The sequence below is a fragment of the Grammomys surdaster genome, unplaced genomic scaffold (assembly GCF_004785775.1).
Source record: "Grammomys surdaster isolate TR1022 unplaced genomic scaffold, NIH_TR_1.0 125946, whole genome shotgun sequence".
Classification (NCBI taxonomy): domain Eukaryota; kingdom Metazoa; phylum Chordata; class Mammalia; order Rodentia; family Muridae; genus Grammomys; species Grammomys surdaster.
In genome coordinates, this window is record NW_021620768.1 from 2,093,166 (window position 1) to 2,108,735 (window position 15,570).

The 15,570-nt window shown below is 42.5% G+C and overlaps 1 protein-coding gene across 5 annotated transcripts in view; it reads left to right on the forward strand.

Annotated features, from left to right (window-relative positions):
• Gon4l (gon-4 like) overlaps positions 1-15,570 on the forward strand; it is a 70,825-nt gene that overhangs the window by 6,031 nt on the left and 49,224 nt on the right. For 4 of the 5 annotated variants that reach the window (XM_028753350.1, XM_028753351.1, XM_028753352.1 and 1 more), the window contains 2 exons: positions 4,680-4,871; positions 15,364-15,557. In XM_028753350.1, coding sequence (XP_028609183.1) covers positions 4,680-4,871; positions 15,364-15,557 — 386 coding nt within the window. The remainder of the gene's footprint in view (positions 1-4,679; positions 4,872-15,363; positions 15,558-15,570) is intronic. The other variant, XM_028753353.1, reaches the window with a different exon arrangement.

The window sequence follows — 15,570 nt, forward strand, 5'->3', positions numbered from 1 at the left end:
CAATTCCCAGCAACCAGATGGTGGCTCACAACCATCTATAGTGGGATCTGATGCCCTCTTCTGGTGTGTCTGAAGAGAGAGACAGTGTACACACACACACACACACACACACACACACACACACACACACACTCACACCCTAAATAAATCTTTAAAATACAAGCTTTTTTCTTTTTTGGTGGGGTAGTCTCTAATTTAGGAGCATTGTGTACCAGTTGAAACTGGTACAATATGATACCAATATGATAATAGTTCAGAAAAAGTAAAGGATGTATTTATGGTTTGCTCTCTCCTTTGAGATGAGGGCTAATACTGTAGCTACTTAGAAACTGTCACCCACCCTTTCTCAGCTCCTAGTCCTTGTGTGTATCACTATTTATAAGTATGCTAGGATTATTATTATTTTTTAATGCATGAGTGTGTTCTGCTTGCATGTGTGTGTATATACCACATTTGTGCACAGCCCATAGAGACCAGAATGGGGTGTCAGATCCCATGGAACCAGAGTTAAGGACATGAGCTGCCATGTGAGTGCTGGGAACCAATCTTGATTTTTAGGGTAGGTCTCAGGATGCCCTTCATGCCATCTCGATGGCCATAGGAAGTATGTTTCAATTGAGGAAAGTGACAGATAGTTTGGTTTCCTTTTTGGAGACAGTGTTTTACGAGCCCAGGCTGGCCTTGAACTTTGTATGTAGTCTAGGCTGACTTTGAACTTGAGATGCTCCTGCCTTTTCCTCCTTAGTGCTGGGCTTACAGACATGAGCCCACTCCCAGTTTATGTGGTTGCTGGTGTCCACTCGAGGGCCTTATGTATGCTAGTTAAGAATTCTACCAACTGCCGGGCGGTGGTGGCGCACGCCTTTAATCCCAGCACTTGGGAGGCAGAGGCAGGCGGATTTCTGAGTTCCAGAGTTCGAGACTAGCCTGGTCTACAGAGTGAGTTCCAGGACAGCCAGGACTACTCAGAGAAACCCTGTCTCGAAAAACCAAAAAAAAAAAAAAAAAAAAAAAGAATTCTACCAACTAAGTTACATCTCCAGTGCCACTTGGACACCTTTTGAAATAAGAAAGTTTAATTAAGACTGTGCAAACAAGCTGGGCGGTGGTGGTGCACGTCTTTAATCCCAGCACTTGGGAGGCAGAGGCAGGCGGATTTCTGAGTTCGAGGCCAGCCTGGTCTACAGAGTGAGTTCCAGGACAGCCAGGGCTATACAGAGAAACCCTGTCTCGAAAAACAAAAAACAAAACCAAAAAAAAGCCAAAAAACAAACAAACAAAAAGACTACGCAAACAGATTAGAAAATTTCAGAAATACAGAAAGTAGCCAGGTGTAGTGGCATGTATCTGTAATGTTGTCCTCTGGGAAGTTGAGGCAGGACACTGCAAGTTCCTGGCCAGCTTCAGCTATGTGGGGAGACCTTGTCTCAAAATATAAACAAGGGCTGGAGAGACAGTTCAGCTGTTAGAGGTTAGGTTTACAGCAAAACATCAAACTAAATACAGACACATGAACTCAACACAAACAAATAATACAGAATTCAGCGAGTGTCAGATACCTCCCCTGCCCTCTTAGCCCTGCTCTGCCTCCTGGCCTCAAGTCTCCCTCTGATCCCCATAGAGTGACTCCTTGATATTATGTGTATATGCAAGAATTGATGTATTTTTCTTTCTTTTCAAACATTGTTTTCTTTTTATGTGTATTTATTTTCACTTTCACTTTTTTGGGGGCTGGTCTGAAGGTAGTGAGTCCTCTCACCAGATTGTTCGCTGTCAGTTACAGATTGAGCTCCTGTTCTACACTTTCCCTCTAGTCACAACTGCACTTGACTGGTCTAAAAAATAAATTCTCTTTAAGGGATAGACCTAGGCCCCTCCGCACCTAGCAGATGTGCAGCTGGGTCTGCATGTGAACAGCTGGAGTGGGTTTTATCCCTAAAGCTGTTCTAGCCCTAAAGTTGCCTGTCTGTGGCATCTCTTCCCTTAACTTGGCTATCTTGTCTGGCCTCAGTGGGAGAAGTCCTTCAAGGACTTGATGTGCGAGGGTCGGGAGATATGGGGAGGTGCTCCACTCTCTCAGAGGAGAAGGGGAGGGGAGATGGGGAGAGGGACTATAGGAATGGGGGGCACTTGGGAGGGGCACATTGATAGCAATGTAAAGTAAATTAAAAGGGGAGTGTCTCACTGTATAGCTGTACTGCCTGGAGCTTACTTTGTAGACCAACCAGGCTGGCCTTGACAGCTGCCTTTCCCTCCTGAGTGTTGGGATAAAGGTGAGCCAGATTCTGGAGTGTTTGTGTGCATGTGTGTGTGTGAGTTCACATGAGGGTGTGGCTCTGGGGTGTTTGTGTGCATGTGTGTGTGAGTGCACATGAGGGTGTGGAGACCAAGGACAGCTCTATGGAGCAGTTTCTTGGTCCACCCCCATGCCCTTACATGCTTCCTCTCTCCATCTTTGTAGTTCAGACTGTCCTGGACCTCAAGCAGCCACCTTCTTCTGCCTTCCCAATGCTGGGGCTAGAGGCATGGGCCACCTATGCTTACAGTCTTTCTATGACAACTCGATTATTTCCTTTTTCTTCTGAAACTTCATATGAAGAGCAGACTGGCCTCCAGTTTCCAGTGTCCCCTCAATTTGGCCTCCCAAGTGATGGGATCACAGTCATGCCAAAGAATACCTGCCCCGACAACTTGATGTTTTACATTTTCTTTTGATAGTACATATGTAATGATTCCTTGTATATTTATTCTTTATGCTGTAAAATTAAATTACAGAGTCAGGAATGTTTGTTTTGCTTTTATTTTTTTGCTGTATAGCCCAAGACGTAAACTGCTCAGCCTCCTCAGATTACAGATTCCTCAGACATTTTTTTCTTTTTACAAATTAAAAAAAATATGTATGTCTTTTTTTTTTTTTTTGGTTTTTTGAGACAGGGCTTCTCTGTGTAGCCCCTGGCTGTCCTGGAACTCTGTAGACCAGGCTAGCCTCAAACTCTCGAACTCAGAAATCCGCCTGCCTCTGCCTACCAAGTGCTGGGATTAAAGTCGTGCGCCACCACCACCTGGCTGTGTTTGTCTTTATTAGGGTTTCTATTGTTGTGAAAAGACATCATGACCAAGGCAGCTCTTATAAAAGAAAGTTTTTACTTGGGGGCTTGCTTACAGTTTCAGAGGGTTAGTTCATTATGGTGGGGTGTGTGGCAGCCTGGTTTGGTAGCTGTATCTGAGAACTGTATACATTCTGATCCACAGGGAACTCGTAGAAAGCCTCTGGGCCTGGCATGGGCTTTTATGAAACCTCAGAGCCCACCCCTTGACATTTTGTGCCTCCAAGAATTCCACACTCACTCCCACAAGGCCTAATCCTTCGAATCTTTCTCAAACAGTTCACCAGTTAGGGACTAAGCATGCAGTCCTATGAGCCTGTGGGGTTCATTCTCATTCAAACCATCACAGTGTTAGTACACCAGATGCATGCCTTATGCCTGTAGAGGTTAGAAGAAGACTAGATCACCTGGAACTGGAGTTACAGGTGGATATGAGCTGCAATGTGGGTGCTGGGAATTGAAGTTGGGACCTTTACAATAACAGCCAGTATTCTTTTTTTTTTGTTGTTTTTTTGTTTTTTGTTTTTAGAGACAGGGTTTCTTTGTGTAGTCCTGGCTGTCCTGGAACTCAATCTGTAGACCAGACTGGCCTCAAACTCACAAATCCGCCTGCCTCTGCCCCCCAAGTGCTGGGATTAAAGGCGTGCGCCACCACTGCCCGGCTTTAATTTTTTTTTTTGGTTAACAGCTGGTATTCTTAACCTCTGAATTACCTCTCCAGCCCCTACTTTGGACCTTTTATATCATTTATTTTATTTTTTATTTCTTTTTTTTTAAGATTTATTTATTTATTTATTTATTTTATGTATTCACCACTGCTCTCTTCAGACACACCAGAAGAGGGCATCGGATCCCATTGCAGATGGTTGTGAGCCACCATGTGGTTGCTGGGAATTGAACTCAGGACCTCTGGAAGAGCACTTAGTGCTCTTAACCGCTGAGCCATCTCTCCAGCCCTATATCATTTATTGTTGTTGAAATGTAGTGTTAATGGTCAGCTTTAACTGTCTCTTTGTCCTCTCATGCCCTCTACCCTATATTCTGATTTTTGTTTTCTTAGTGCTGTGAACTGAACCCCGAGTTGTCATATGTACTAGGCTAACTCTTTGCCATTGAACTAAATCTTCAACCCATGGCCTAATTTTCTTAGGAAAACAGAGTTCAAAGCATATTTGAATAGAAAGTGTCATAGCAGTTATGTATGATTCATTCTGTGAACTAGAGATGAGTAATTTGGATCTAAAGGGTGTTTGTTTGTTTGGTTTTTTTGGTTTTTCGAGACAGGGTTTCTCTGTATAGCCCTGGCTGTCCTGGAACTTACTCTGAAGACCAGGCTAGCCTCAAACTCTCGAACTCAGAAATCCGCCTGCCTCTGCCTCCCAAGTGCTGGGATTAAAGGTGTGTGCCACCATTGCCCGGCTTGGGAGCCCATCTTGAAGAAAAGGGAAAGCCTGTGTATAGTATGCCTCATGAAGGTGTCTATCATAAAAGTCTCAGGAAAATATGTTACTTTTGAAGTAGCTTAAGATTAACCGTGGGCAGAGTGTGGAGCAGTGTTTGCCGTTCTTCTAGGAGAACTTCAGATGAATTCCGAAGGGGAGTTACCTCTGCTGTCATCAGACAGTCAATCTGCAAAACCAGGTGCCCAGCCTAAAAAGTCAGTCCAGCCAGATGGCTTTGCCTTTCCTCAAGAAAAGCCACTCGGACCTCTGGTTCGCCAAGCTGAGGAAGAGATGGAGGATGGTGGACTCTTTATTCCAACTGGTAGGCTTTCTTTTTCTTTTTTAATTAAAACAAAATAACAATTTTATCAGCGGGGTTGGGGATTTAGCTCAGTGGTAGAGCGCTTGCCTAGCAAGCGCAAGGCCCTGGGTTCGGTCCTCAGCTCTGAAAAAAAAAAAAAGACAAAATAAAAAACAATTTTATCAGCACGAAAGCAAGAGACTGTTGAGATGTCGAGTATGTATATAGTGACTGTAATGAATATGATGTATAAAATGACACCAGATAGCTGGGCTTCTGTCAGGATAATGGCAGCATCTGGAGTTCCTACCCAGAGTCCACCTTGTCTTCCCTTCCAGTTACTACTTACACCTTGGTAGTAATAAATCCTGACTTCTAGTAGCATGTGTCACTCAGCCTGTCTGTCTTCATAAAATGAATGGGTTCAGATGTGTTCCTTTTTGGTGGTTGTTTTTTCACTCAGTGTTATATGTATGAGATTCATTCATACTGTCTAAAATTGTAGACTTCATTTTTATTGCTATTTAGTGTTTTATTGTTTGAATCCTTTTTGTTTGGGGAATTAAATACAGAACTTTTCCATGTTTCTTTAAAGCAGTTTAGCATCTCTCCCAGCTCTACCCCCAGGCATCTTAGCAGCATTTTCATTTTTTTCTTGGTTCGTAATTAGGAGTGTTTGTAAGTCATGGTGAGTGGATGCTGAGTGCAAGCACTCTCACAGTGACTGGCCCGTGTGCTGCGCTGCTGATCTGCAGCCATCTGCTTTTTGCTTCTCACACTTGAACTTTACCCCTCCTCACAGCTGTGCAGTGCTGCTGCATTGCAGCTTTAGCTTGTGTTCTAAGTGACCGATGACATGGCGTTTGTTTCCATAGTCACTTCCACAGTTCCAGAAATGGAGAAATGCTTGTTCATTTTGTTGTTTATTGTTAGGCTGTGCTTGTTTGTTTGTTTGTTTTTGAAGTATGGTTTCAGTTGGGGAGCCAAGGTACCCTCAGATTTGGTATACTTCTGCCTTAGTTCCCCTTTCAGTGAGATTTATTTATTTATTTATTTGAAACAAGGTCTCTCTATTATGTAGCCCTGGCTATCCTGGAACTTACTGTGTAGAGTAGGCTAGCTTCAAATTTACAGAAATCTACTTGTCTCTGACTGCCCAGTCCCTGGATTAAAGGCGTGTTGTAAATAACCAAAAGAAAGAAACGAATAAATTGTTTTTAAGGAGTCGGGATGGATGGATATGGCTTTCTATCCTAATACCACTTATTAAAAACTTTTTAATGTGCCTGAATATTCATACAGCCTGTGTGATTTGTTGTAGACGTACCTGGCTACTTTATTCATGGTCACTCTGTAGACCAGGGTGGCCTCGAACTCACAGAGATCCGCCTGCCTCTGCCTCCCAAATGCTGGGATCAAAGGTGTGCGTCACCACCGCCCTGCTGAGCTTTTTTTGTTGTTGTTGTTTTTTTGTTTTTTTTTCGAGACAGGGTTTCTCTGTATAGTCCTGGCTGTCCTGGAACTCACTCTATAGACCAGGCTAGCCTCGAACTCTGGAACTCAGAAATCTGCCTGCCTCTGCCTCCCAAGTGCTTGGATTAAAGGCATGCGCCACCACTTCCCGGCTGATTATGTGTTTCTAATGGTAGTTTTTTCCTTGTGATTTCTTCATCATAAATGGAATTTTTCAGCCAGGCATACATTCTATCTGAGTATGTATAACCCAAGCACTTAAAGTTGCAAGACCAAGAGAAGGCTAAGCGGCTGAGTCAGTAAATTAGTAAATGAGCAGAGGGGACAGTCCTTCTTTCCTTGAGACAGTCTTGGTGTGTATGGCAAGCTGATCTTGAACTCAAAGTCTGAGTGCTGGGATTATACATGTGTGCTGCCACATCTGGCTAAGTATTTACATATAGAACATGAGCTCCTGTTTTTATATTTTATAATAGAAATTATATTCTAATACTACCAATATTATTTTTCCCAGCTCTTTACCTTTAACTCATAGAGAGCTATTTCAGATTGTTTTCTGTTAGCCCCCTCGGCTGGCTCTGAGCTATGTTAAAAGGTTGGCCATGAGCTCTTGCAATACAGCTTGTATGATGAGAGCCTGGATTACGAGTATGCAGGGCTGTTTTATTTTTGCTCTGTGCTTTTAGTAACATGTCACTTCATTTATAATCACGAAGGTTTTTTGTTGTTGTTTTTGTTTTTTGTCTTTTTTCTCTATAAGTCATATAGTTTTGGGGCTGGGAAATAGCTCAGTTGGTTGAGGTCCTGCCTAGAATGTACACACCTGGGTTTCATCTCTGGTACTGAACACAGCAGATGTTGTGGGGCATGTAGTAATCCCAGCACTCAGGAGATAGACATAGGGCATAAGGACTCAGGATTGTTCTGCTCTGTCTCGTTCTTCTATTCACAGCAAGTTCAAAGAAAACCTGGTATATATTGTCTCAGAAAAAGCTTTCTTTTCTTATTTATTCAGTTAATTTTTTTGTTCTAGGATTCAAACAGTCTTTGTACATGTAAGCATGCTCTTCCCTTCTGAGTCTGTATCCCCAGCCTGTAGTTTACTTTTTTTTTGGGGGGGGGGGGTTTCGAGGCAGGGTTTCTCTGTACAGCCCTGGCTGTCCTGGAACTCACTCTGTAGACCAGGCTGGCCTTGAACTCAGAAATCCGCCTGTCTCTGCCTCCCAAGTGCTGGGATTAAAGGCGTGCACCACCACTGCCCGGCTCAGCCTATAGTTTTCCATGTTCATATAGTTAGAAATGTTCCATTCAGATTGATTTAATTTTTTCCCCTTAAGAGTAGCACTTTTTTTTGTTTGTTTGTTTTTTGTTTGAGACAGGGTTTTTCTGTGTAGCACTGGCCGTCCTGGAACTCACTCTGTAGAACAGGCTGGCCTTGAACTCAGAAATCCGCTTGCCTCTGCCTCCCAAGTGCTGGGATTAAAGGCGTGCGCCACCACTGCCCGGCACACTTTTTCTTTCAATTAGAGGATTAATATTTATTAAAATATCAAGGTGGATATTTACTACTACATTCAATCCAAATATTTTAAAAAATATCTTTTTAGGGCTGGAGAGATGGCTCAGTGGTTAAGAGCACTGACTGCTTTTCCAGAGGTCCTGAGTTCAAGTCCCAGCAACCACATGGTGGCTCATAGCCACCCTTAAAGGGATCTGATTCCCTCTTCTGGTATGTCTGAATACAGCTACAGTGTATTCACATAAATAAAATAGATAAATTTAAAAAATATATCTTTAGATTTGTTTTACCTTTTGTGCAGTGACGGTTTGTTTGCATGTATATATGTGCACTGCATGCATGCTGATGTCTGTGAGCGACCATGTAGGGACTGAACCCCATCCTCTGTGTGAGCAGCAAGTGCTCTGAACCCACAGCACCATGCAGTATTTTTGAGCATTACTTTTCAGGAACAGATTCTCCTTTTCAGGTATTAATGGAAATGACATTCGTCAAATGTTCAGATGAGAGTCTGGACATTCAGTTAGTCCTTGCCTCCACTACTTAGCCCAACAGTATTGCCTTTTTCACAAGTAATTTTCCCTTAATCTCTGCCTGATTTTTATTGAGAAATTGGATTAGTACCAGACTACCCCATGATATAGGCATTTAAATGGTTCTATTTGTCTCATCAGTCCTGAGCATTTAAGGGGTAAATTTCCAAAATGAATCTTGTGTTTTCCCTAGCCGTTTTCCACTCCCCGGGGTCTAGCCATCCTTCTGTCTGGGTGTTCCTATTAGCTGTAGCTGAGACTGTGACAGCGTGTCAGAGGGTCCAGCTGTTCTGATCTACTTTATGTAAGGGGCAAGGTTGCGTTCCTTGTTTGTTGTTGGTTTGCATGTGGAGGTTTTATTGTTGGAGCACTGTTGGAAAATCTTCACTAGACATAGTGAAAGATAACGGTTACTTGGCTGTTCGTAGCCTTCTTTAGGGACTTGTGTTTAGTCTCTGTGTTGTGCCTAACCTTTCATAAGTACTTCTCAGTGTTGCCTCAGCGAGGCAGTTTGTGTTTTGTAGACCAGGAAGTCTAGAACTCACTGTATACCCAGGCTAGAGGATTGAACTCTTATTAATCCTCCTGTTTCATCCTTCTAAGTTCTATATAACAGATGTAAGCTACCTGTACACAGTCAGGCTTTTTTTCTTAACTGTTTTTATGTAGGGGTGTGTGTGTGAAAAATTAAAGCTCCTGAGATGACTCAGTGAGTACATTGCTTGCTGCCAAGCCCGATGTTCTAAATTGGATCCCTGCATCCATCCCACTGGTGGCAGGAGAACAGATTTCTACAGATTGTCCTCTGACACTGGGCTATGGCACCCCTTCTATAAATAAGTAAATGTAAATGACCAAAAATCATTTTAAAAACACTTTTCTAGTGAAATTGTATTATTTTTACCACAAATTATTTCTTTTGTATAATGTACCAGTGAGTCTTCTAATCCTGGAATTTTCTTTGCAGCAAGGCTTTAATGCTACAAATTCAGTTTCTTTAAACATTTTATTTATTGTGTGAGCACACTTACTTTTGTAGAGCTCAGAGTGTAATTTATTACAGTTTTATTCACTTATCTTGTGTGTGTGTGCACGTGTGCGTGTGTGCGTGAGGGTGCTTGTGCCACAGTGTCCATGTGGAGATCAGAGGACAGCCTGAGGAGAACTCTGTTGAAGAGCTGCCCATGTCTGCAAGTCAGAGGACAGCTTGTAGGTTACAGACGTTGAGCTTGACAGAAAGTTCCATTCCTCACTGCCCCGCCCCTCCCTCATCTCTGCCCCTTTACTAAAGACCTGCTCTCATCAGGCGCTGCGGGCTAACAAGTGTGTCAGCTTGCTCTGGGTTGTCCACTTTCCCCTTTCCCCTTCTCTGTTGTGTTTCTATTTTGAGAAAAGTTGTCATGGAACTCCGACTCAACCCATACTTGGCTTGTAGCCAAGGATATTTATGATCCTTGTGGTTGTATCGCATGAGTGTTGAGAGTCTGGACGTGTGTCACTACTTCTTGACGTCTGTACTTCTGGGAAAATAAGCAAACTACCATCTGCGCCTTCCCCTCCTAGCCCAGGCCTGCTCTTCTCCTGAGGATTAAAGGCATGTGTCACTGCCACCCAGCTTTATCGAGTTTGTTGAATCTGAGATTTGATGTCTGACTGTCTTGCTTCTACCTCCTAAACAGTGAGGATTACAGGTTTATGCCATGCTGTACATTGAACCCAGGGAATGCGTCATTGTGCCTAATTTTTATGTGGGTGCTGGTGATTGAACTCAGAGTCTCATGTTATGGTAAGCACTTTACCCTTTAAGTAAAACCCAGCTTTCATGTGGGGTTTCTTTTAAGATTTTTTATTTATTTATTTAGTCATTTATTTATTTAAAAGAGAAAAGGATATTTACAGACAATATTAGTTGTTTTTTTTTAAACAATATTAGTTTTGTTGTTGTTTTTTTGAGACAAGGTTTCACTGTGTGGCTTTGGCTGGCCTAGAACTCAGAGATCCCCTCTCCTCTGCCTCCTGAGTAAGATTTATTTGTTTTTATTTTATGTATGTGTGTGCCTGGTGCCTGTAGAGGCCAGAAGAGTATGTCTGGTAACTGGAACTGGAGTTAAAACAATAGTGGGCTACCATGTAGGTGCTGGAAACTGTACTTGACTTCAGTGAAACAACAGCTACTGCTCTGAGCCATCTCTCCAGCACCCAGTATGCTTTGTCTTAAACTTAGAAGATTGTGTTAATCTTGATCTTTGAAAACTACTTGTTTTCAGATAGTAGCAAACTAGAGATACCAGAGAAAGATTTGCCTTGTTTATATGTTTGTGATACTCTCTTTTAATTTGTTAAACTCGTATAGCCAAGTTTTCCCGTTTGCCTGATTATATGTATAGCAAGATACTTATTCTGCTACATTGTATTCACAGTGGAGCTCCGTGATTTGGCAGAAGTGGAAGTAGAGCTGGGAGAAGAAGAGAGGAAGAGGAGGGGAGAAAAAGAGAAAGGGGAGGGGAGAAATAGATGAAGGGGAGGAGAAGAAGGAGGCTATCAGCCATCGAGAACCATGGATGGGTCGAAAGCTATCCTGGCTGCGTAGCAACTTCTATGGAAAGGTTAGATGTTGGGTAACAACTCTAATTGTGTGGGCATCTTGTTGATTGAGAATTTTTAAATATATAAATCCTTTAGATAATCATTAAGCTTTAAGAGTCTCACTTCTACTGGGTACTGTGAGGATAGCAGATGTTGTCTGGGGTTCAGCTGAGCTTTGTGGATGCAGCATGGGGGATTGGCAGAGCCATCCCCTACCCTGGTGTCTCATGGGTGCCAGGGCCTACACATCTACCTAGCCGGAGCCCTGGTCAGAGCTGAGGAGCAGGGGGAACATGGTGGCTGCCCAGAAACAAGCCGGACCTGGTGCCATTTTCTAAAAATCACCTCTATAATATGTGCTGTTTTTCTGTAAAACTTTACCTCTCTCTCTTTCTTTTGTAAGTTCAAAGTATATATTTGTTATTGTTCCTTGTTTCCTTTTTATAGCACAAATGGTATGATAATGAAACACTATTATTGTTGTTGTTGTTGTTATTATTTTGAGACAGGGTTTCTCCAAGTAGACCCAGCTGTCCTGGAATTCACTTCGTAGACCAGGCTGGCCTTGAACTTGCAGAGATCCATCTGTCTCTGCTTCCTTAAGTGCTGGGACTGAAGGCATGCACCATTACACTCAGCTAATACATTATGTTTGTGTAGTTTATTTCATTGGCTTTAAAGTACTTGGATAAGTTTTTTTTTTTTTCATTTAATTTGCATCAAATTCCTAAGGTGTGGTTAGCCATATTTTATAAAAGAAAATATTGGAGACTCCATTACCATGGTAACTTTGTTAATATGTGAAATTGAGACACAAACCTAGAATTTCTGACTATCTTATCTGTATGGAGGAACAGTTTCACTGCAGAGTGTAGAATTAGAATGTTTGGCTTCTGTTTATGATTGATATCTGGTATAGTGTTATTTACCTAAAATCTAGCACTTTGGAAGATCAGAAGTTGAAGGCCAGCCTGGGCTAAATATCAAGGATCCTGTGTCAGAAACAAAACAAAAAAACATAATTGTTTCTCTATAGCTCTGCTCGTATATGTGTTTTTAAAAAAGATTTATTTTTATTCTTAGTTATGTGTCTGCATGTGTGTTTGTGTGGATACGTGCATGTGAGTGCGGGTGCCCCTGGAAACCAAAGGTGTCACCTTAGTTACAGGCAGTTGTGAGCCACCTGAAGGGTGCTGAGAGTCAAACCCTAGTCCTGGAAGAGCAGTGCATTCTCTTAACCACTGAGCTAGCTCTCCAGCCCTTTAATTTTTGTATTTGTTTCTGAGATAGGATCTCACCTCTGTGGCCTATGTCTCAACTTGAAGCAGTTCTCTTGTCTCAGCTTTTAAGGTGATAAGAGATTATAGATTAAAGCTTCCAGGAGTGGGGCTCTTGTTTGATTTTTTTTTTTTTTTTTAAATACTAGGTCTCATGTAGCTCAGGCTGTCCTCGAACTCGTGATTCTTTTGCCTCTATTCATCAAGCACTGGCATTATTGGTGTGTACCATCTTATTCATTATATTTCTTTTTTTTGTTAAAGGTTATATATGTTAGAAGTGCTAGTATAGGAAATGATACTGTATCCAGATATTTGACACATACCAGAGCCAAACATTCTAATTCTAGACTCTGCAGTGAAATTGTTACTCCATACCAATCAGATAATATATCAGAAATTCTAGGTTTGTGTAACAAGTTCATAAATTAACTATGTTACCATGGTGATGGAATCTTCAGTGTTCTCTTTTGTAAAATACATCTATCTTCCCACTAGTGGCTTTATGCAAATTGAATGAAATGGAATTTATGGATGTATGGATGTATGGATTGAGTGAGTATTGTTTACAGAGTGCTGCCATGGTGCACCTATGGATGTCCGAGGACAACTTGGAGAAATTGGTTCTCTCCTTTCGACATGTGGATTCTGGGGCTTGGCAGTCAGGCTTGATCTCAAACCCCTCTTATTTTTTTATAAATATTTTCTTAAGTCTCATTTAATATATTCTCCTATGGATTTCGTTTGTTTGTTTGTTTGTTTATTCTACATCCCAGTTGGGTGCCCCCACCATCCTGGTCTCCCCCTCACAGAGTCCCTCCCCATCCCTCATCTCCTCCTCTAAGAGGGTAGGGGACCCCCGCCCCCATATCTCCCCACCCTGGTTCAAGTCTTTGCAAGTTTAGGCACGCATATTCTTTTTTTGGGAGGGGGGTGCGGGGGTTTCGAGACAAGGTTTCTCGGTGTAGCCCTGGTCACTCTGTAGACCAGGCTGGCCTTGAACTCAGAAATATGCCTGCCTCTTCCTCCCAAGTGCTGGGATTAATGGTGTGAGCCACCACTGCCCGGCAAAGAATTATTTTTTTATTTGATGTATATGAGTACACTGTAGCTGTCTTCAGACACACCAGAAGAGGGAACCGGATCCCATTACAGATGGTTGTGAGCCACCATGTTTGTGCTGGGAATTGAACTCAGGACCTATAGAAGAACAGCCAGTGTTCTTAAACTCTGAGCCATCTCGCCAGCTCTTATTCTATTTTAAACTATATGTGATAAACTTTTTGCCTGCATGGTTGTTTGTACACCTGTGCCTGCAGATACCAGAAGAGGTCATCAGATCCGCTAGATCTGGAGTTACAAACAGTTGTGAGCCGCTGTGTGGGTGCTTTGAATTGAAGAGAAATCGGTGCTCTTAACCAGTGAGCCATTTCTCTAGCACCTCTCTTTGTTTCTTTCCTTTCTTCCTTCCTTCCTTTTTTCCTTCCTTCCTTTTCTTTTTTTGAGGTACAGTCTCACTGTGTAACCCTGGCTAGACTGAAACCTGCCATGTAGACCAGGTAGACTGTGAAGTAACGGATCTGCTTGCCTCTTTCTGGGATTAAAGGTGCATGGTCAGCATGCCTAGAAAAGCAGTTTCTTTTCTTCCTCTTCCTCCTCTTCCTCCTCCTTCTCTGTTGAAATAATTATTTAAAATCAGCCTCTGGTCAAGCCTCTGGTCTGCCTAGCTCAGCCGCCATGTTCTGTGGCCAGAGGCCACGTGCGTGCCACAGCTAGAAATGGCCCTGCCAGAAACACCAGCCCTGCCACCCACGAGACATCAGCGTGGGAGATGGCTCTGCCAATCTTCCATGCTGTCTCCACAAGGCTGGGCATTGCACAGACCATCTCGCCATCCATGTGGGCCCGGTAGAAAAAATGAGACTCTAATGCTTAACGATTAATCAAAGGCTTTAATGTTTGGTAAAGCTCAATAACAATATGCTCATACAAAGAGAGTTGTTTCCCAATTAGCTAACCTAAATAAAAGTAGTTACCTGCACTGTTCTCCATACCTGTGTGGCTTTTCATCCTCCTACATCTCTGCCCTCTTGGTCCTCCTCTTCTTTTTTCCTCTTCCTCTTCTAACTCCTCCCACCTTAGCTCTTCCTATACTCCTCCTTCTCCTTCTTTTTAAAGATTGATTTATTTATTTTATGTATATGAGTGTTCTAGCTCTATGTACACCTATATGCTAGAAGATGACATCACATTCCAGGATAGATGGTTGTGAGCTACTATGTGGTTGCTGGGAATTGAACTCAAATCCTCTGGAAGAGTAGACAGTGCTCTTAATTGCCCAGCTATCTCTCCAGTTCAAGCAGAGGTTCTTTATGTAGTTTGTGTTATTCTCTATGTACTCTAGTGACCTGGTGTGTAATCCTCCTGCCTTCTTGTCCGAAAGTGTTTGAGATTTGCCACTTAGACCCGGCAGGGATGCTTCTTCTCTGTTTCAGTTTTCTAATTTGAACAATGGGAAAATTAATAGTGTCTATCTATATTTCATGAGTATCAGTTCCTTCCTTCCTTCTTTCCTTCCTTCCCTCTTCCCTTCCTCCCTTCCCTCCTTCCTTCCTTCCCCCCCTCCTTCCTTCCTTCTTTTCTCTTTTTTTGTTTTTGTTATTTTGAGACAGGGTTTCTCTGTGTAGCCTTGGCTATCTTGAAATTTTCTTTATAGACCAAGCTGGCCTCAAAATCAGAGATTTTCTGCCTCTGCTTAGAGATCAGCTAGGATTAAAGCTATGTGCCACCACTGCCTGGCTTGTGTTAGCTATTTTGTTTTTTTTGAGACAGGGTCTCACTATTTTGCTCTGACTAGCTATTCTGGAAATCATTGTATAGACTGAGCTGGCCTCTGCTCCCGAGTTGAAGGTGCTCACTACCAATGCCTAGCTGAGTGTTAGCTATTATGACTAGTACCATAGTACTATTACCAACTTCATGATAAACCATTACTGCCACATCATGGTGTTTGTTTTTCAAAGTCAGACAGCAGGAAGGTTGATTTTCTTTCACTGCTGGTTTGGACCTAAGTTCCTAGAGGAGTATTTTAGGAGATTTTGGTGATGTTCTTGGTTTATTTGCAGAAGAGCAAGACGGTGAAGAAAGCGATAAAAAGAAAAAAACTAAAAAGGGTACCAAGAGGAAGCGAGATGGAAAGGGTCAGGAGCAAGGGACGATGGCATACGACTCGAAACTGGATGATGTGCTGGACCGCACCTTAGAGGATGGCGCCAAGCAGCACAATCTGACAGCAGTCAATGTCCGAAACATCCTGCATGTGAGTTGCCGTG